Source organism: Neofelis nebulosa, chromosome 2, assembly GCF_028018385.1.
Source record: "Neofelis nebulosa isolate mNeoNeb1 chromosome 2, mNeoNeb1.pri, whole genome shotgun sequence".
In the NCBI taxonomy this organism is placed as follows: Eukaryota; Metazoa; Chordata; class Mammalia; order Carnivora; family Felidae; genus Neofelis; species Neofelis nebulosa.
Window position 1 is genome coordinate 2,960,837 of NC_080783.1, and position 20,582 is coordinate 2,981,418.

The 20,582-nt window shown below is 57.1% G+C and overlaps 2 protein-coding genes across 6 annotated transcripts in view; both read right to left on the reverse strand.

The window, feature by feature from the left end:
- ESPNL (espin like) overlaps positions 1-14,703 on the reverse strand; it is a 28,671-nt gene extending 13,968 nt beyond the window's left edge. The window contains exons 1-4 of the mRNA XM_058699649.1: positions 14,369-14,703; positions 12,963-13,153; positions 11,227-11,413; positions 8,790-8,972 (exon numbers count right to left, since the gene is read on the reverse strand). Coding sequence (XP_058555632.1) covers positions 8,790-8,972; positions 11,227-11,413; positions 12,963-13,153; positions 14,369-14,662 — 855 coding nt within the window. The 5' untranslated portion in view covers positions 14,663-14,703. The remainder of the gene's footprint in view (positions 1-8,789; positions 8,973-11,226; positions 11,414-12,962; positions 13,154-14,368) is intronic.
- A 1,030-nt stretch (positions 14,704-15,733) lies between these two features.
- The window catches only part of SCLY (selenocysteine lyase), a 32,374-nt gene continuing 27,525 nt past the window's right edge, over positions 15,734-20,582 (reverse strand). For all 5 annotated transcript variants that reach the window (XM_058699676.1, XM_058699654.1, XM_058699658.1 and 2 more), the window contains 3 exons: positions 20,054-20,156; positions 18,510-18,585; positions 15,734-16,879 (listed from right to left, as the gene is read on the reverse strand). In XM_058699676.1, coding sequence (XP_058555659.1) covers positions 16,705-16,879; positions 18,510-18,585; positions 20,054-20,156 — 354 coding nt within the window. In that variant the 3' untranslated portion in view covers positions 15,734-16,704. The remainder of the gene's footprint in view (positions 16,880-18,509; positions 18,586-20,053; positions 20,157-20,582) is intronic.

Sequence of the window (20,582 nt, forward strand, 5' to 3'; positions counted from 1 at the left end):
CCACCAGGCAGCAGCACGCCCTCATCCCGGACAGAAACCGAGGCACCCGCAGTAAGGAACTGGCCAAGGGCTCAGCCGGTGAGCAGGCGGTACGGCCAGCATGGGGGCTCGGCCCTGCCCTCGTAGTCCGTGCCCCGGGCTCTAAATGCGGAACCGGTGTCCGTTTCCACAGCAGCGCTCAGAGGTGTGCATCATTCTCATGCTTAGAAACAGGAAAACGGAATGATGGCCGATTACTGCCGGATTCGTGAACAGGGGTGGGTGATTCCAGAATGACCGAGGTTTAGGTCTGCAAATCTGCGAGGTGGCTGTGCCGGCAGCGGAACAGGCGGCGGATGGATCCCATCAGGGAGCAGAGAAACAAGTCCCCAAGGACAATGTAAAACATGGACTAAATGTAGAAGCCGCCTTCCTAAAGCATCACGTGGGTAACTAGGAACCAGGCAGGCTCAGGAGCCAAGGAATATCCGGAGGGATGAACCCACCACTCAGAGCTGACTTTGCCCCTGGGCGCCTGGGGGGGCTCAGCCAGTTAAGCATGGACTCTTGTTTTGGCTCAGGTCATGATCTCACGGTGCGTGAGTTTGAGCCCTGCACAGGGGTCCATGCTAGCAGTGTGGAGCCTGCTTGGGATTCTCTCTCTCTCCCTCTCCCTCTGGCCCTCCTCCACTTGTACTCTCTCTCTCTCAAAATAAATAAGTAAACTTTAAAAATGAAAAAAAGAAGAAGAACTGTTTTTGCCCTAAGAGCACGCTGACACAGGAGAAACGGTTATCTTTGGCAGCCTCGGGGGACTAGGGAGACCAGCCAAAGCTCACAGTCTTCCAAAGATGAGGGCTTGACCCTCATAGAAGAGGTAAACCAGAAGTCAACCAGCCCTCTGCTTCCCATCACTTGGTGGTCCAAGGAACCTCGAGCCTGGAATGTGGCCTGAGATCCTGGGCTTACAATTCCCATGTGTGTCCAACAGGCAGAGGGAAGTAAGATATCACCCAAGGCCTCACATGACTCCTACGAATTATTTTTCAAATATAAGTTCCAGCATACAGTCAGACAAAATCAGGAGCACAAAGAAATAAGACACCAGAACCAGAACTGGAAGATCCAACCGGCAAGGAGATAGACCCACAAAGACCTGGGAACCCAATAGATAGAACACAACTGTGCTTCCTAATTTCAAAGGAATAAAAATCAAGCTTGAAAATGTAGGCATGGAATTATAAACTATGAAAAGTGACGTGGCAGATTTGAGAAATGAGTATCAGTAGGTCAGGAACATGGAAATAATAACCAAGTTAAAAATCAAAGCTGTAGGATTAGTAAACAGAAAAGTGGGCAGACGCAGCACAGACAGACAAAAAGATGTGAACAAAAACACCAGCAGACACGAGAAGGCCTAAAATATGTGTGGGGCACCTGAGTGGCTCAGTTGGTCGAGCGTCTGACTCTTGGTTTTGGCTCAAGTCCTGATCTCACAGTTTGTGACTTTGATCCCTGCAATGGCCTTCACGCTGACGGCATGGAGCCTGCTTGGGATCCTCTCCCCCTCTCTCTCTGCCCTTCCCCTGCTCTCTCGCTCTCTCTCTCTCTCAAAATAAATAAATAAACCTTAATATTTTTTAAATAAATAAAATATGTGTAATAATAATCCCAGAAAGAGATGAGAAAGAGAATGGGTGCACAAGTCACTGAAGGGATAATGGCTGGGAATTTCACGGGACTTCTGGAAGCACCAAAGCACAAATTCAAGATGCTCAAGCAATCCCAAGTGAGAGAAATAAAAAGCATTCCAACTCAGGTCCTAGTGAAGTTGCAGAAAACCAAAGACAAAGTGAAAAACCTTAAAAGCGACAAGAGAAAGAATGATTATCTTCAAAACCATGGCCCCTCTCAGCTGACTTCTTTGTAGAAACCACAGGCAATGAATGAATGACATTTTCAAAGCGGTGAAAGAAATAAGCTGAAACGACGAAGCTACAGTTCTATACCCAGCAAAACTATTCTTCAATACTGACAATGGGATAAAGATGTTTCCAGGCAAACAAACAAAACAAAACTAAGAATTGGCCTGCAACAAACCCACACTAACAGAACATCTGAGGCATCGGCTTCAGACTGAGGGAAAGGGATCCTATATGGAAGGCTGGAGAAGCCAGAAAGAATGAAGATGACAAAATGGTAAATTTGTGGATAACTTTAAGCCTTTATTCCTTGACTGAATGGAAAACAATAATGTCAGACAGTTTTTTTTAAACTGCAGAAAGAGAACACATTAAAAATGGTGACCCCATTGCATTCTAGCCCCATCGACACCCTGCAGACTTTCTTGCTCCCTTCCTTCTTGCTACTGGCCTCTAAGCTGTACCTTGAAAAGCTCAAGTCCATCCGCAGGGAGCTGGGGGTTGCCAGGGACCATCATGCTCACCACGTGGAGAAGGCTTTGCCCAAGAGATGGGGAGGCAAGTCCTTCCCACGTGCCTCATGGCACCAGGCACCATTCTGGAGTGACACGTGGACCATTGATTCAGTCCCGATGTCACCCTGTGAAGTCTGTTACTGTGCCTGCCATTACACAAGAGGACATGAGGCACGGAGAAGGACAAGAAGCCTCCCCAAGGTCGTACAGCTGGATTCACAGCAATGGCACTAAGACCCCACGATCTTCATAGGCACCCTAGAGAGAGGAGCATCACAGGACAGTGCAGGGCTGGAAGAGACCTCGAGGAGAAATTAGCCCAGAGTCCCCCATGCCATCAGTCCCAATGCCCCGTTTTTATTACAAATATTTTCTGATACCCCATTCACTATTCTAACATGAACTCTAAATATAATGCAATTTGCTTGCACGTGTAATAATTTCTATACATTTTTGAAAAATTTTTAATGTTTATTCATTTTAGAGAGAGACAGCACAAGCAGGGAAGGGGCAGAGAGAGAGGGAGACACAGAACCTGAAGCAGGCTCCAGACTCTGAGCTGTCAGCACAGAGCCTGACGTGGGGCTGGAACCCATGAACCATGAGATCAAGACCTGAGTCAAAGTTGGCTGCTCAACCGACTGAGCCACCCAGGCGCCCCTAATAATTACTATATTTATATTTTATAAGTATTTATTAATAACCATTAGTGACATTCTATTAATAATAATTAATATATATTTTAAAAATTGCTACTACACTCTAATATACAGGAGAAAAAAATAATTTATAATTTAAAAGACATGCATTTTATTGTGTGAATGTTTGGGCACGAATGCACCAAAGACAAAGTCTGATGTCAGTATCGTGAAAAAATGAGAAAAGCATTGAAATGGACAAAACAGATTACTGAGTGTCCTGCTTAGGACACTCTGGTGGTTATTTCTGCCTTTCATTCACTGCCTTAGAGCCAACTACTCTGCAAGCTGTAAAAAAAAAAAGTTCATATTATAAATATAAAGTTCATAATATAAATATAAATTATAAATATATATACTGATCTTACAGTTACACTTCAAACTGCGGAGACTCAAACATCAGCGATGCCATGTTCCCAGACAGTGAGTAGTTCTTACTAAAGTGCTAAATAAAATACTATCTGCCCTCAACACACACAGTGGGACCATTCTTGGGAAGGTCTTATGTGTACTAAAACTATGAGAAATGTTGGGGTGTGTGTGCACACATATATCTGCATTTAGATTCCGAGCTTAGATAATTACATATACTTGAGCTGGGTTCAAAGCCCAAGTAATTATAAACAGGTTTTCCACCGACACGCATGTCAGAGCCATTGGGAAATTGTGTGGGGCGTGAGACCTTCTGTCATTTTGTGCAGGACTGCCCGGTGAATAGCAGGTCCCCTGGTGTCCCCTCCACCACAACGCACCTCGATCACTGGACCAACCAAAACCAGCCCTGAAATTTCCAACACCCGCCACAGAAGGTGCTGCCCTGTTGAGAACCAAGTACTCCTTGGTCACGTGCTAAGCAGGTGCTCAATCACTATGTGTTGGATGAGCGAGTATCTGAATGAAGGAGAGCGAACGGGTACACATCAGAGGGTCTGACCAATTAGCCTCTCATAGGCGCAGGAAGTCGACTGAGGCGATCATGCTCAGAATGCCTTTAGGGACTTCTACAATACTCAGGAAGCTCCCTTCTTGAATTAGCAGCAACTCGACGTTAGGTAGAGAACTACCGGGGAGTTATAATCACTTTTCTAAACCTTGAGGGAACCTCATTTACACCTGTCTTCTGTGGTTTCCTTCTCAACCTTGACACCAAAGCCCCAGACCACACCCCCTCTTATGGCAACTTCCTGCAGCGTGCCCTCCTCTCGAGATCCCGATCCCGTAGCAGCCTCCTGATGCAGCGTGAAAACTGCAGAGAGGCTGCAAGGCCTGCCACGGGGGACCGCTTGCTGCCAGCAGGAGCCCCTCCTCTCTGCTCCGTTCTAGCAGTCTGGCCACGTCTAGCCCTCTCCCTCGCCAGAAATCCTGCTCCTTCCCATGTTCAAATCGCCTCGGTGAGAAGCATCGTCTCTATGAATTCTTCCTAGATGAGCTCAGCTAATGCTATTCGCACAGACAGTTCTTGAAACTGTATATTAGAATCACCTGGGGTGTTTTAAAAAAGTCCTGATACTTGGAGGCTCCAACTAGAGCCAATTAAGCCAGGATGTCTGGGCGAGTGGAGCAGCCCAGGTGTTAGGATATTCTAAACCCGTCCTGGAGATTCCCAGGGTGCAGACAACTTCGAGAACCAGTGTGCCAGCACTATACAAAATGTTAGCAAATGAAATTCAGCTACATATAAGAGAGACAACGTATCATGATCAGGTGGAGTTTGCTCCAGGAATGCAAGGTTGGTTTAATATTGTTAACAGTAATCAGAGTAGAAAGCAAGGTCTTGAAGAGCTATTTGCACACCCACTTCCGCTGCAGCATTGTTGACAATAGCCGAGAGGTAAAAGCAACCCAAGTGCCCACTGGGGGATGCACAAATAGAAGCGATGTGGTCCATCCACACACCGGACTATTAGTCTTAAAAGGGAAGGAAATTCTGTCTTGTGCTACCACATGGGTGAAACTTGAGGACATTCTGCTGAGTCAAACAAGCCAGTCACAAAAGGATAAATACTGTATGATTCCACTCATATGACATTCCTAGAGTAGTCAGTCACGCTCCTAGGGACAGAAAGTAGCAAGGCACGTGCCAGGGGCTGAGGGAGGGGGAGTGGAGAGACGTTCGATGCGGACGGAGTTTCAGTTTTGAGAGATCAGAACCCAGAGATCTGCCGTAAGACAGCGTGCATATAGTTACCACCACCACGCTTAGAGATGGTTAGGAGGGTAAGTTCTATGCTATGTATTTTTTACCTCAATTAAAAAAGCAAGTAAGTATGATTCGCATCATTCAAAGCATAAAGACCGTGATATAGTAAGACAAAAAATATGCTAAACAATCATTGCTCTCCTTTGGAAGCTGCTAGGACACCAGCTCTTTATTCCGAGGTTTTATTTTTTAAATCGGTGGGGGTGGGGCACCTGGTTGCTCAGTCAAGTGAAGCATCCGACTCGTGATTTTAGCTCAGGTTGTGATCTCACAGGTGTGAGGTCGAGCCCCAAACTGGGCTCCTCGCTGGGAGCGGAGCCTGCTTAAGATTGTCTCTCTCTCTCAAAACAGACAAACAAACAAACAAAAAAACAGGGGAGGGGGGGACTGTCCCAGCTGAAGAACCTAAGGAGATACGAAGACCAAATGTAGTGTGAGGGGACACCCGGGTGGCTCAGTCTGTTAAGCATCTGATTTCGGCTCAGGTCATGATCTCATGGTCCATGGGTTCGAGCCTCAAGTTGGGCTCTGTGCTGACAGCTCGGAGCCTGGAGCCTGCTTCGGATTCTGTGTCTCCCCCGCTCATGCTCTCTCTCTCTCTCTCTCTCTCTCTCTCTCTCTCTCTCTCTCTCTCAAAAATAAACATTAAAAAAAATTTTTTTAATGTCATGTGATATCTTGGAGGTAATTCTGGAGCAGAAAAAAGACATTAAGTAAAAAACGAAGGAGATCTGAATGAAGTATGGACTTTGTTTAGTAATACTGTATCAACTTTGGTTCATTAATTGTGACCAATACACCATGCGAATTAAGTTGCTAATGATAGGGGAAAACGGATGTGAGTCCGTGGGGATTCTCTGTATTCATGTCTCAATTGCTCTAGGAATCTAAAATCATTCTGAACTATTATAAAATAAGCATTTATGGTAAAGTTGTGGGGGAGACCAAGCATTATCCTATATTTCCTGGACGGAGTATATTTCTGGCACTGTTTATGGATTAAGAGCCTCAACAGGCAAACCTCTAGTGCGTGGCCCTTGTTTAGCGATTACACTGTAGTCGGGGAAGTGGACGCGGGATGACATCAGCAGGCTGGACGTGAGGCGACGGCAGGACCTTATTATGAATTATTTTTACTTGTGATGACGGTTTGAGGCTGTGATAAAAAAAAAACCAAACAAAGGGAGTCCCCATCTCTTGGAGACGTTTGCTAAAGAATTTTTCTTTTTCTTTCTTTCTTTCTTTCTTTCTTTCTTTCTTTCTTTCTTTCTTTCTTTCTTTCTTTCTTTCTTTCTTTTCTTTCTTCCTTTCCTTTCCTTTCCTTTCCTTTCCTTTCCTTTCCTTTCCTTTCCTTTCCTTTCCTTTCCTTTCCTTTCCTTTCCTTCCTTTTTCTTTCTTTCCTTCCTTTCTTCCTCTTTCTTTCTTTCTTTCTTTCTTTCTTTCTTTCTTTCTTTCTTTCTTTCTTTTTCTTTCTTTCTTTCCTTTCTTTCTCTTTCCTTTTCTTTATTATTTCTGAATAAAACAATGTGCTATCTCTGGTTTGCTCTTAAATAACCCAGTGGCAGGGGGAGGGGCTGAGGAAGGAACAGCACCCAGACGGGTAAGTTCTTTTTTTTTTTTTTTTTTTTAACGTTTATTTATTTTTGAGACAGACAGAGACAGAGCATGAACGGGGGAGGGTCAGAGAGAGAGGGAGACACAGAATCTGAAACAGTCTCCAGGCTCTGAGCTGTCACCACAGAGCCTGACATGGGGCTCGAACTCACGGACCGCGAGATCATGACCTGAGCCGAAGTCAGACACTTAACTGACTGAGCCACCCAGGCACCCCTAGACGGGCAAGTTCTGATTCCATGCTCTTTTGTGGGTTTAGAATTTCCAGAATGAAAAGATTGAAAGGAAATCTGTTCTCGGCTTTGCGGCCTGAGTTATTTTATGTTTGTATGAAGGAGGCTCGGACTCTTGGCTCATCTGGTCAACTTCTTGGGCTCGTGTAGAGCATTTCATTTGAATGAAGCCCCCGCTGTGGCCGCCGTTCTCAGCCGCACCGACTGGCTGGGCTCAGGGCTCCTCCAGTCCCTCTGAACTCGGGGTTCCCTCACCTCCTTGGACCCTTCTGTTGTCACGTAGTGGGACAAAAAGCAAGACCGACTCACCCTCTTCTCCCAGGCCTGCCGAGGACTGTCCTGTCCCCACCTGAGGCTCTCCCTGCCCTCCGACCTGCTGTCGCCTCCCTGCCTAGGTAGGGGATGGAAACCGGGGGGCGAGCCTGGAGGGCCAAGTGGTGGCCTGGAGGAGGAGGGAGGGAGGATAGCTGGAGCGGAGCGAGGGGAGGAGCGGAGAGCCAGAGAAAGACAATTTCCAACGAGCGGCTGTGCGCTGGGATGGGGGTTCCTTCACCTTCTTTGAAAGGAACGAGCATCTTCCCGTGACTCTTGCTTGTGACGGTTGCTCTTCCTTGACGCCTCTGACACCGGGCCACCTGGGCCCCGGGGACACTGTGGCTTCCAGCCGGGAGCAGCCGTCCCCAAGCGTAGACCCCAAATGGGATACCTAGCTGCAGCCGATAAAGCCCTCCCTCTCGACTGGCCTGCCTGGCACCTTGCAGCAGGCTGGGCCCTGGGGGGCCGTGGGAGGCGGCCCCCCCCTTTGGAGACCACTATGTGGGGCTGGGGGTGGGGTAGGTGTGCTTTGCTCTTAGATATTCTCTGGTCCTGCCTTTACGTGAGGTCTCTGTGCTGGTGGTGCCCATGCAGGGGCCAGGTGCTGAGGGCTGGGTCTGTTCTCAGTGTTGGGCCTTCCTTAAATATTTATTTTTTGATTTTTAAAGTTTATTTACTTATTTTGAGAGAGAAACACAGCATGTGAGCAGGGGAGGGGCAGAGAGAGAGGGAGACATATAGAGACAATCCCAAGCAGTGGGATTCGAACTCAGGAACCTCAAGACCATGATCTGAGCCGAGATCAAGAGCCGGACGCTTAACTGGCTGGGCCATGTGGGCGTCCCTGGGCCTTAAATATTTAAACATCACCCCTTCCTACTCCAGGGTGTCTGCTTCCTGGAGACTGGGCCACGTGAGTCCCCAAGATTTACTGGATAAAGCAAAAGGGCTAACCCCGCACCCCTGCTCGGCCCGGCCCCCCAGTGCTCACAGCAGAGCGCAGCAGCCAAGGGCTGGCCTGGGAGGGCCCTCGTGGAGCCCAAACCCCAGGACGACACACACCGGGGGTCTCTGTGCAAAGCAGGGGTATGCACGGAGGGGAGAGTGTGGATTTTGCCCCCAGATAAATCAGAGTCTGGATCCTGGGCAGTGACTGCCCCTCTGAGCCTCACTTCACCATCTGTAAAAGGGGAATCAGGACACCTCTCCTACAGGGCTGAATAACTTAGACAGGCAGCGTCTGGGCGTAGCGAGCTTTCTGAGGCTCCTGGGCTCTACTGCGCGCCCCCCCCGCCCCGCCTCGCCTGCCTTACCTCCAACTGCCCGTTCTCTGCTGCATCGTGGAGAGGGGTCCCACCCCAGGAGTCTGTCATGACGGGGGCACCCATCAGCAGGAGCCGGTCTAGAATGGGTGTGTGGCCGCCTCGAGCTGCAAAGTGGAGGGCCGTGGCCCCCTCGTTATCCCGTGCCGCCAGGCCAATGTCGGTGAACGTGACCTGGGGGAGGTGAGGGAGAGAGACCAGCTGAGCAGGTGACCACTCCCAGGGAGGGTGGTGTAGTCGGGAGGGATCAGCACAGAGGAGGGAGGCCACCTTTCCCCGGAAGCCCCGGGGACAGCCATGTGACCCAGGCTGCTAGGGAAACGCGAGGGGCTCTTCTAGGCAAATTCTGCCTTCCTGGTGGAAGGGGCTGGGGGGTGTGGTGTCTTTTTCTTTTCTCCCTCTTCCTGCCTTGCATGTGCCCGGCTTTCACCATAAGGGAAAGGCCAGGAGAAGAGTAGGGATGCCGCCTGATGGGGCTGGGGGCTGATCCGAAGTCAGTGGCCTTTGCTGCTTCTATGTGGGAGGGACAGCAAGAAGGACATCTAGCCCAGCTGTGGCCTGCAGCCAAGAGCACTGCAGGAAGCCAACAGTGATCTGGGAACAGAGCCCACCCATCGGCCCCAAGGGAGGGGCTGCCCAGCCCTGGAGACAGTGAACCGGGTTAGAGGCTGCAGGCAGACGGGCCAGGAGGCCATCTGGAAAGACCTTTCTGGGCCTCAGGGCCCATGGCCCCGGCTGCTCCTTCCCTGGGATGAGCCCCCGGTGCTCCCTGGGGCTCAGTGGACACTCTTCCCTCCTGCCCACCCTCCCCACCCCTGCTGCTGCCTCCAGCCTGCTGCTTCTGCCCCAGCAAAGCCCCATGGCTCAGCTCCGTGAGCTCAGCGCCTGCTTGTGCATGGCTCTATGGCCAGAGATGCCAGGACTCGGGTCAGGAATCCAGGTGTGGGGACAGGCACATTGGTGGCGTCAGAACCGCAGGAGAGGGCATGTGAGGACAAGTCCACAGGGAGGCTAGGGCCGGGCTGCAAGGCTCTCTCCTGGGAGTGGAGCTGGCTGGAGCAGGAGTAGCTGTGGGAAGGCAGCCCCGCAGGGACACGGCCCGGGGACACGCCTGGGGATACGGCCTGCAGATGCACCCCTGCTAGGGGCCTCGGGGGCCCAAGAGCCAGCCTAGGAGGCAGAGCGGCAAAGGGAGGCCGGAGGCAAATGCTGGCAGCCTCATAGGCCAAAGCGGGTGGCTGGACTTCATCCCGAGGCCGGGGGAAATCATTTCTTCCTCGTTCATTCATCTGCTAGATAAATATCTCCAGAGCCCTTACTATGGCCAGGAATGTGGTCCCTGCCTCCCAAAGGCAAATTTACAGTGTATCAGGTGTCGGTGCCATGGAGGAAAGACAGCAGGACAGAGGGCTGCGTGGGTGGCGCCACGAACATGGGGGGACCAGGCAGACATGTGGAAGCTGCTCGGGGAGTGAGGCCAGCCTACTGGAGGAAGAGCCGGGAGCCACGGCCCCGTGGGGAGCAAGGACAGTTCTGAGCCACGAAGGGCTCTGTCCTCTCCACCAGCGGCCAGCGCGACCTTCAGACTGGTCACTCCTGGCTCAGAGTCCCTCTGGGGCTCCCAGGTCCCTCAGGAAGGAGCCCCGGTCCTCTCGCTTTCCCTGCTCACTCTGCCCCACAAATCAGGCTCCCCCCAGCTTGGACTGAATGCCAGGCCCTCCTCCTCCACGCTCTGGGCGCCGCCCCTTGCCCAGCCACCCCCCTTTTGGGCCTACCTCCTGCCCCTCCTCAGGGAGACCCCCCACACACACACTCTGAGACTCCACTGGGCCTGTGCAATGAACCCTCAAGGATCCCAGAGACCTCGCCTGGTCTGGTTTCCTGAGGCGGGGGCACATCCCGGAAAAAGGCACCCCTGCCCCAACCTGGGCCACTCTGTTCTGGGGCTCCCGGCTTCCTTCTGGAAGCAGGCCTGAATCGCCCCTCCATGGGTCCAGAAGGGAAGAGACAGGGACTGGCCCAGGACAGTTGGGCCCAGCACATCCCAACAAGTGGCCTAACGGCAGGGCCAGGAACTGCCACCGCCTGGTGCTGGCTTCAGAGCACCTGGGTGTCCCCAACCCCGAGAGCCCCCAGGACTCCTGGGGAAGGAGCCACAGTCCTGCAGGGGACTGCCAGTCAGAGCTGGGGGCTCCAGGAGGCACTCCCTGAGTGCACACGTGGGGGCCCAGAGCGATGGCCGGGCACATCTGACCCCCCAACAACCCTGTGTGTCCCCAGTTTTCCTGTGGGCAGACTGAGACCCAGAGAAGTGGAGCCCCCGCCCTGGCCAGGCCCTGCTTGCTTGGGGGTGACTCTGCGGCCAGGGAAGGAACGGGTGCCAGCCTTCCGGGACCCCCTCCCGTCCACACCCCCGGCACCCCCTTACCAGCCAGACGACAAGCGAGTAGTGGCCACGGGCAGCAGCAGCATGCAGCACGCTCATGCCGTCGAGGGCACGCAGGTGCACGTCAGCTCCGCAGTCCTTCACCAGGAACTGGGCCAGGTGCAGGTGGCCCTCCTGGCAGGCCAGGTAGAGCGGGGAGGCACCACTGCGTGTCCGCTGGTTCACACCGCTACGGGGGAAGGTGAGGTGAGAGGGTGTTTGGCGGGGCCTGCAGGAGGCAGGGGGCTGCCCCCAGCCAAAGGCCCAGATCAAGGGGGAGGGGAGGCCCAGCACTTGACCAGCCTGTTTGCGCCCAGCCCCACCTTACTGGCCACCTGTAGGGTTGTACAGGCTGTGCACTGCCCAAGGACACCATGGCGCCCCGCCCCCCACCACTGGATTCCTGGAATCCAGCTGTGTGCACTCCCCATCAAGCTGTTAAGCTGTTCACGGTGCTGGGGATTACTGGGAGGGGGCACGTCTTAGGGGTGAATAGCCTAGTGGGGCTCGCAGCAGGCAGGTCATTGAACCTCCAGAGCCCAGGCCCTGCTCTGCAAAGTGTCCAGGGCCTGGCATCCAAATCCCGGGCCCTGGCATGGATTCTCCAATCCCACTCTGCCTCTGTGTGGCTGCAGGGCCCGGTGAGTTCTTGGTCCCTAGTGAAATGCTACAGGGAGGGGCAGTCCCTTACCCAAGGCCACCCCATCCCCTGGTGACGCAGACAGTGCCAGGTGGGAATGTGGACCCTCGGGCGTGAGACATCACGTGCACACTTGTGTGTTTTGATGTGAAATCTCCAGGTTTTCAATGGTAGAAACTACTTTAAAAACGGTGAGTCTAAGAGACACTGTGTGGCTGCCCAGGCCCCAGGCGCCCAGAGTGTCCGTAGAAGCAAGTCCCCAGGACCTTCCCCGAGGGGTTGGGATCAGAAGGCACAGATCAGCGTTCCACCGCTGAGCTGTGTCAGGCCTTGCAGTGGGACACGCGTGGGTCAGCCAAAGAGCCAGCCATCCCAACAAGAGGCCCCCGAGGAGACGGGCACGGCCGGAGGTAGGTGGCTTCTGGGGAGACAGGCTAGGTCAGGTGTGGGGTGGACATTAAGTCCCACACCCAGCCAGGACAGCAGCCCTGAGAACAGGCGGTGGGAAGGCCGCGTGCATGGGACCCCTAGATGGCCCATCACCGTGCCCACGGCATCCTTTATGTGGGGCAAGGACTGGAGAGCACTCACAATGAGGACGGGGACTGTGCTGCCCCCTCCCACACCCAGCTCACCCACCCACCAACTCCGGGCAGCGGGCACAGGGCCACCAAGATGAGACGGGCCGTCCTGGAGGGGTTCCCAGGGTGAGAATGGGGCAATGCGGCAGGATAGCCCTGACAGGGACCTCAGTACCCTCCTGAGCGCACTGTTGGGCCTCTGGTCCCTTCAGGTGAGTTGAGGGTCCCCCACCTTCCCAGCTGGGGGAACCTAGGACCTGGGGTGTCTCCGAGGCGGAGCTGGGAGCCGCCTGAACATCACAGGGAGCTTCCTGGCTGTCCCCGCTGCCCCTCCACACAGCAAGAACGCGCCCCAGTCTGCCTGCCCCACCTGTCCTGGCACCTGCACTGCCCTCGGCCTGCAGGATCAATGTTCTTCCCTGCCGCCTGTCCCCCGAGCCTCCTCTGCCCCCACGGCGCAGCCTCCTCAGAGGCAAACACTCCCCAGTGGCCGCACTGGCGGTGCCCTGGGTCCTCACCTGCCATGGGCGGCTGCCAGGAGCTTCAGGCAGGTCAGGTCCCCACTGACGGCCGCGTGGTGCAGCGGCAAGGCCCCCTCCAGAGTCTCCAGCGTGGCCGCGTGGCCCTCTCGGAGCAGCCACTGCACCAGCACGGGGTGTGCGAAGCGGGCGGCCAGGTGCAGCGGGGACACCCCCGAGTCGTCTTGGTCCTGCGGGGGCACAGAGGGGCCGTGAGCCGTGGCAGGTCTGGACCCACCCCTGCCGGGCAGCACCCTCCAGCGCCAGACCCGGCCGCCCAGCCCACACCGCCCGCCCACCCGCAGCTCCCACTCTCCCCCCCTGCTGGCTGGGCCAGCTGACCTGCTCGAGGGAGGAGGTGGGGTGTGGGCTCACGTCCAGGTCTCCCGGGTCCAAACCCGTGACCCCGCTGCACCCCGGCCTCTCTGTACTCGGCTCGCAGCCAGAAGGGCTTCCGCTGGCCCAACTGTGTCCATGTCAGGCTCTGCGGCCTGCTGGTCTGTCCCCTACCCCTGCCGGGACCCCACCTGTCAACCCCGGGCCTCACGGCCAGAAGCATTCCCACCACAGGTGCCAGCACACCTGGTGTGCTGTGCCCCCCGGCACAGAAGTGGGGACCGCCCCTGCCCTGCTGCCCCTCGGGTCGTGGGGAGAGCTGATGGGGACAGCGGTACGGAGGCCGCCGCACACTCAGCTGGGACCAGTGAGACTTCCCTGCCCTGGGACCCAGCGTGACCCCCGGGAGGGTGCCCTCGTGCCCTCTCAGGGCTTGTTCACTGTCCTCCCCATCCTCCGGCTGCACAAAGGGACGCCGGGCGGGCAGGAAAAGGGAGAGCCCTGGAGACCCTTCTTCTTACCATGAGGGCTCTCAGCCCACCGCCCCCCACTGCAGGGCTTCTGCTGTCACCCACCAAGGTCCCCAGTTGTACAAGCGGGTGTCCACAGCTCCTGAGCCCGTGTGCCCACCGCACTTCTCTACACACGCCTTTCTAGACCCTGTGGGAAACAGGCCCCACGACCCGTCCTGAGGACACTGGCGAGCCCTCCACTGGCAAGGCCAGGCGCTCGGGTATGGAGGCCGGGTGCCCCTGTGTGGAGGCCAGGCTCGCTCATGTGGAGGCCACGTGCCCCAGGGTGGAGGCGGGCATGGGGAGAGAGTGCGGCCACTCTGTGCTGCTGGCCCCAGGGAACACGAGGTGGCTTAGGAGGCAGCCTTGGCTCACAAGGGCTTTGTGCTGGTTTGGGATGAGGCGGCCGTGGGGCAGGGGCTGGCACAGCGAGTCCCCAAAACAACCCAGGGCCGCGGTGCCCACGGGAGCCCAAAGCTCCAGACTTCCTGGCCCATGGCTCCCGCCTCCCCCGATTCACAGGGACACTGGCCCCAGCCCAGGCGCTGTCCCGCTCACCTGCAGGCCGCAGCCTCCGTCGCGCACCAGCCATCGCAGCTCGGCCAGGCTGCCCGTGGCCGCGGCGTCGTGCACCGGCGTGGCCCCGTTGTGGGCCCGCTGGCTGCCGGGCAGCTCGGCCTGCCGCACCAGGAACTTGACGCAGGCCAAGCGGCCGGCCCGGGCGGCGTGGTGCACCAAGCCGGCCCCCAGGGCATCCACGATGCCCGGGCCCAGGGCACCGGCCTCCAGCAGCCGCTTCAGGGTGGCCAGGTCCCCATCCTTGGCAGCCGCGAGCGCCCGCTGCCCCTCCATCCTCCGGCCCGGCCACCCGGTGGCTCTCGGCGGCTTGCGCACAGGCCGCGGCTTCCTGTTTCAGGCGTGGACGCAGCTCCCAGCTCCGGTTACTGATAAGCGGCACACAGGGCAGATGGGAGGCGGCAGGGGGGTGCGGGGAGGGGGGGCAGGCTGTGGGGACTACCCAAGCCACTCCCACGGTGCCCAGAGCTGCGGTGGGCGGAGGGCCCGGGGCCCAGGGGAAGGGTCCGGGTCCGGCGGCTACCGTCCCGCGGCTGGACGGTGCCCGTTTGTCCCTCGGAACCAGCGCTAAGGAGCTGCGCGCCGTCCCTCGTCCCGAGATGGACTTCCTGCGTCTGGTGTGTGTTCACAGTTACACGTGTCCCTCCAAGAAGGGGGAAGGCTCCCCAGCATCTGCTTCCTCGGGTCCGGGCAGCAGCCTGAGGCTGTGCCGGCCCAGGGGCGTGGGGGAGAGGCCACCCGAGAGACTCCGCTCTTCACAGTGGGGCCCTCTCCGGGCCACTTACCAGCACGCGAGCTGGAGTCTGCACGTTCTGGCCACGTCTTCACCCAGGGAGCCGAGGGCGTTCAGCTGGCCTTAGACCTCGGAGGCTCCAGGAACCTCTGGGGTACAGCAGCTTTGCAGAGCCAGCAAGGGGCACAGGGCTGTGACACTGCACAGGAAGGCCTCCCAGGTGAGCGAGGGTCTCGGGGCCCCCGGCTCAGCCCAGTCCCCAGCCGCAGCGACCGAGTCTCTGGGGCTGCAGCTGGGGGTCCGCAGGGCAGTCTGAGCTGCCACGCCTCTTTCCCAGACTGCTCTCTTCACTGGGGCTGGACACCCTTCGTTTCTCGCTAGGCAAATTGGGGTCACCGAGGCCTCTGCCCAGAGGCAGCAGGACGCTCAACTTTAGTGACCTGTTCTTAAGGGCCCCCAGACACACAATCTCAAGCTGAATTTCTTAAGCTGAAGCCTAATCATATGGTGACAAATTGGGGTCACTGCCCAACCCTCCAACTCCGCCTCCGCGGCCGGCTCAGACACGCTATGAACCCCAGAGAAAACACCTGCTAGAGAAACCACAAAACGCCTCACACAAGCACTGAAATATTTTATTAGTTCACTTAATTTCTGACAACTGTGGCCTCAATGTCATCACGTAGCTCTTTACACCTTAAAGCCACAGGTTACAAGCGTTTATTCAATTAAAAAATCACTCCTGTGTTAAGTGTCTCCAGGAGCCTGAGCGCTGAGGCATACCGGGACGCCACAGAGCACTTGTGACAATAAAAGAATCCTTCCATGGATGAGATTATGACGCGGGCGGAGCCAGGGCCAGACTGACTCCCACTGCTCAGGAATGACCCCAAGCCCAGTCGTGCCCATGTCCGAGCTGAAACCCTGAGTAATTGACCGAAAGGAAAAGGCTGCGGGGCCTGAGGGCTGTGTGCAGGGAGGTGTGGGGGGGAGGTGCAGGGAGGGGCGCAGTGGCCGGAGGGCTGAGGGACAGGCGGGAGGGGGAAGCAGGAGGACGCGGAGCAGGGAGTGGGGCCTGACCTTCGGGGGGCCCCCACCTGTCGAGCAAGGGCTTGCAGAGGGCCCTGGGCACGAGGGGAGGGCACACAGACAACTGCTGTGCAAACACATAGGGGAGGCTGTGACTGCAGCAAAAATCAGGTTTCCTATTCTCATGATACGACTGACAATCGCTTACAGATACTAGGATCTGTCTTCTGGATAAAAATGGCTCACCCCACTTCCCACGGGGGAGCACGTGGCCGAAACGTCTCCACCTCAATCGAGGCCACCGGGCAGCAGTGACGGTGACAGTCCCGCACAGGCATCTGTGTCCTGGGCCTGTGAGCACCTGTGGCGTCTGCCTGACCCGAGGACAGGGGAGGAGGCCTGAAGGCCTCACGCGCACACATGCAGGCACACACACACGCGCACACGCACACACACGCACGCACAGGCCAGTCGCTGTGTCAGACTCTCCGGGACAAAGTGAAGACTTGCACGGATTAAGACGGGAACCGTCTGCATTGTGCCCGCGAAGGGCTTCCTATGATGAGGCGCCCCTGGCGCCAGGCGGGCCCTCCAGCCGGGCCACGGCCTGCTTCAGGTCCTGCACGACGAGGTCCACCTCGGCCCTGGTGGTGCTGCGGCCCACGCTGAGCCGGAGCGCGTTCCTGGCCACGTCGAAGGGGATGCCGCAGCTCAGCAGCACTGGGGATGGCCTGGGGGTGGGGGTGGGGGTGGGGAGAGCCGGCGTCAGCCGCTGGAGGAGAGGCTCTCCTGTGCTCCTGGGGGCTCGGGGAGGGACCCTGCCCCTTCTGCTCCTGGCCGGCTCCCCGACTTGGGGCTGCATAGACCTGCTCCCCTCTCTGCCAAGCACCTCCGGGCCCACCGCTGGCGCTCGGGCTCCACACGGCCCATCGGCCCCAGGGTAGGCGGGCACCAAGGCAGCCCAAGCACCTGGGACACAGGGCTTCTCATCCTCGAGGAGAGTGACAGGTCTTTGGGGAGACACGCGGCCGCACCGAGAGGCGAGAGCCGAGAGGCGGGGCTGTCTTTTCCACAGCCCCCAGCGCCAGGCCCTGGCACACGGGGCCCCACCAGCGTTTTCAGAGTTTAGAAACCACTCGTAGGGCAGCTCCGGAGCCCTTTGCTCCAGAGGGTTCACTGTTCGGGGCCCATGGGTCTCCCACACGCACAGTCCCGGGAGTCCCTGTCACATACGGTGACCTGAAAACCGTCCAGATAAACACCCCTCGTGCACAGGGGTGACTGTGTGGAAGGGGTGACTTCCATCGCCCCTGGTCACCAAGGGTCCATGCAGGTGAGAGGTGACACAGCTCACGGCTCTTGGCTCCTGGCCCTCCCCTGGCTGGGTGGCGTCACTTCCTGTTCCCGAAGGGCACGGCCAGGGGGCAGTGAGCAGCTGCCTCCACCCCTCCCCCTCCTACCCTCACAGGGGCCACCCTGGACACATGTCCCTTACCTGCTGTGCTGTCGGCCCCTCCTCATCCTTCTCACTCCCCTCCCCCTCATCTTGGGGCTATCTCAGTTTCCTCATCTGGGGAATGGGCCGCTCAGATCCTTTCTTGAGGGCTGTGGGGAGCACCCTGAGCCATGACTACGGGAGCACTTGGTAAGGGGCAGCCCCCTGCGCCCCCCTTCTGCACTCCACACCGGCCGGCCTCACTGCTCCTGACATTCACTCTGGCTGCCACATGCCGGCCCCTGGCCCCACCTGCCCTCATGCAGTGCCCCCTGCAGGGCTCTGAGGCCCCCAGGAGGCCCTGTCATCCCCACGCAGCCCTCAGGAGAGCTCTGGCCTGCCGCGCTCAAGCTCACGTGCGCAGCCACAGACTCTGTGACACCCCGCTGCTGACCACGGCTCTGCTCTGTCTCTCCAGCACTGCGCCCGCCTCTGCGGCCCAACCCCCCACCCCCACTCACGGCAAGTGGGAAGCCAAACCCCTGCTCCTCCTCCACCGGGATCCGGCCACTGCCGCCAATGCCCGGGCCCCACAGTTGTCCCCTCCTGCCTCAGCCTTGGCTGCCTGCCTGGGCCTGCTGTCCTGTAATCCCCCTGCACCAGACAGGTGTCCACAGGCCTGTCTCAACCCTTCAGAAGACCCCCACTTTCTGAGGACGAAGGGAGCTCCTGCGGCCTGCCCTGCCCCTTCCCTCCCTCGCGACCTCCCTTAGGCTGCAGTTTCCCTTCCTCCCCTCGGCCCTGCGGCATCTGGCCACTTTTTGTGTCCCCGTTGGCTGCGCAGCTCTGGAAACCCCAGGCCCAGTGGCCCGTCCTGGCTGCTGGATGCGCCCTGGACACCGCGGCCCGGCACCCGGAGCACTTACCGATCTACCTGGTCTGAGTGGCAGGCGGCCCCCACACTGGCCAGCAGCGTCCTGCACTGTGCCAACAGCACACGGCCTGCGGAGACACGGCACGCGGCTCTGAGGCGGATGGTGCAGGCGGGCCCCACCTGTCCACCTCTTCTCGGCCCTCCTGCCACGTTTTGAGGCCACCTCCCTCAGGCCACCTGGGGGGGGGTGGGGTTCCAGGGCAAAGGACCCTCTCATCCTAGGTGACCGGGCAGCAAAACCCAGAGAAAATGGCTCCTCTCCCACACGATGCTGCCTCATAAAACTGCCCTTGAAACGTTACTTCCGATCAAGTGCCCAGGAAGGATGCTCAGAATTCTCAGCAGCTGCCTTCCTTAATAGTAACACTTCCCAGTAGTAACACTTCAACGTAACATGTGTGTTTTCTGGAGGTGGAGCCACCCAGGGGGGTGGCTTTATTAAGGAAGGCACCTCTTTTTCTTTTGTAAGCACAGAAATTAAAATAATAAATCTACTGACTTAATTAAAAAAACAATCTCGGGCACCTGGGGGGCTCAGTTGGTTGAGCGTCCGACTTCGGCTCAGGTCATGATCTTGCAATCTTTGAGTTTGAGCCCCGCATCAGGCTCTGCACTGACAGCTCGGAGCCTGGAGCCTGCTTCGGATTCTGTGTCTCCCCCTCTCTCTGCCCCTCCCCTGCTCATGCTCTGTCTCTCTCCATCTCAAAAATAAATAAACAAAAAAAACCCAAAATCTGTCTCATTTAAATTAACATAGGTCATCACTGAATACAGTACATCTGCCCCCCAAAAATGGGGAAGGTGACAGGAACTTTCTTTCCCACAGCAAGGCGAGCCGGAGAGGCAGCCAACAGCCTAGGCTCCTTCGCAGCGAGAAAGCATCCAGCCCAGGTTCCCAACCGCTGTGGTCACGGCTGTGCCCCCCGCCCCCCTACATAGTGCAGCCACCCCCCTACATGGTGCAGAAGGCCTGCGCTCCTCCCTGCCCAGGGGGCAACCACCTCCTCCCTACATAGTCAGGACTGCTCTGCAGAGAGGCTCCCCTGTGCTGGGAAACAAGGCAGGTCAGCGCCCTGGAACTGGCCTCAGGGCACTGGGGGAGCCAGGCCTGATTTTCATCCCTGGGTTTCCAGCAGGGGAGACCTGTCATCGCAGGAACGAACAAACCCCACAGACGTGCACTTTGTCCTGACTCTGGGCCAAATTTTAAAGCTGACCCCTCTCCTCTCCCTTATCCTCATAAGATACTGTGTCAAACCTGCTGACAGAAATGGACGAGCCGATCTAAAGCCTAGTCCCTGTCACCTCATTCCCTATCAGCTTGGGGCGGGCGCTGTGCCCGGGGTGCCGCCTGCCCAGAGCAGTGAGCCCAGGCAGGGAGAGCAGGAAGCGGCACACAGGGGCCCAGCCTCCTGGGGACAGCAAGGCTGCGCTGCTCCCGGTGCCCCGCACTGGCCGGAGCACCAAGTGCTGGGCACAGCCCCTCTGCTCCCACCGCGCCCACCACCCCACGCGGGACCTACAGACCCTGGTCACCTTGGAGCTGGGGTCCCCGGATGGAAAAGTTGCAGGTGTTGGGAAGTCGCTCAGTCCCTGGAAAGCAGCTGTTCAGATGGATTCTCTGCTTGTCAAATTCAGCCTGAAAAATCAACGGGGGTGTTCAACGGCGGTCTCAAAGCCCCTCCCCCAACCCCCATCAACGGTTTGACCTTGAGCCTTTTCTGGAAGACAAAATCCCAACCTCGTCACATAAAATAATGATTTCATCAATAAGCAGCGACCCATAATAGTTACGGAAACTGGTAAGCAAAGTTAACAAGGGCAAAAAGTTCTGAATACGGTGGCTCTTCCCCGTGCAATCCCCAGATACACTAATTCTGTGGCATTTCCCACACGCGGCGGCCGAGACCGGCCCACAGGCCTAGAGCCCATGGCCGGGGGGGGGGGGGGGCGTCGGACTCGGGCTTCTGTCCTCCAATCTCCCCCTCATTGTCCTCAAAGCCCCCTGACCCAGTCAACCCCTGCCCTGTCTGCTGCTGCCTGGGGTGGCACCGACCTCCACCCT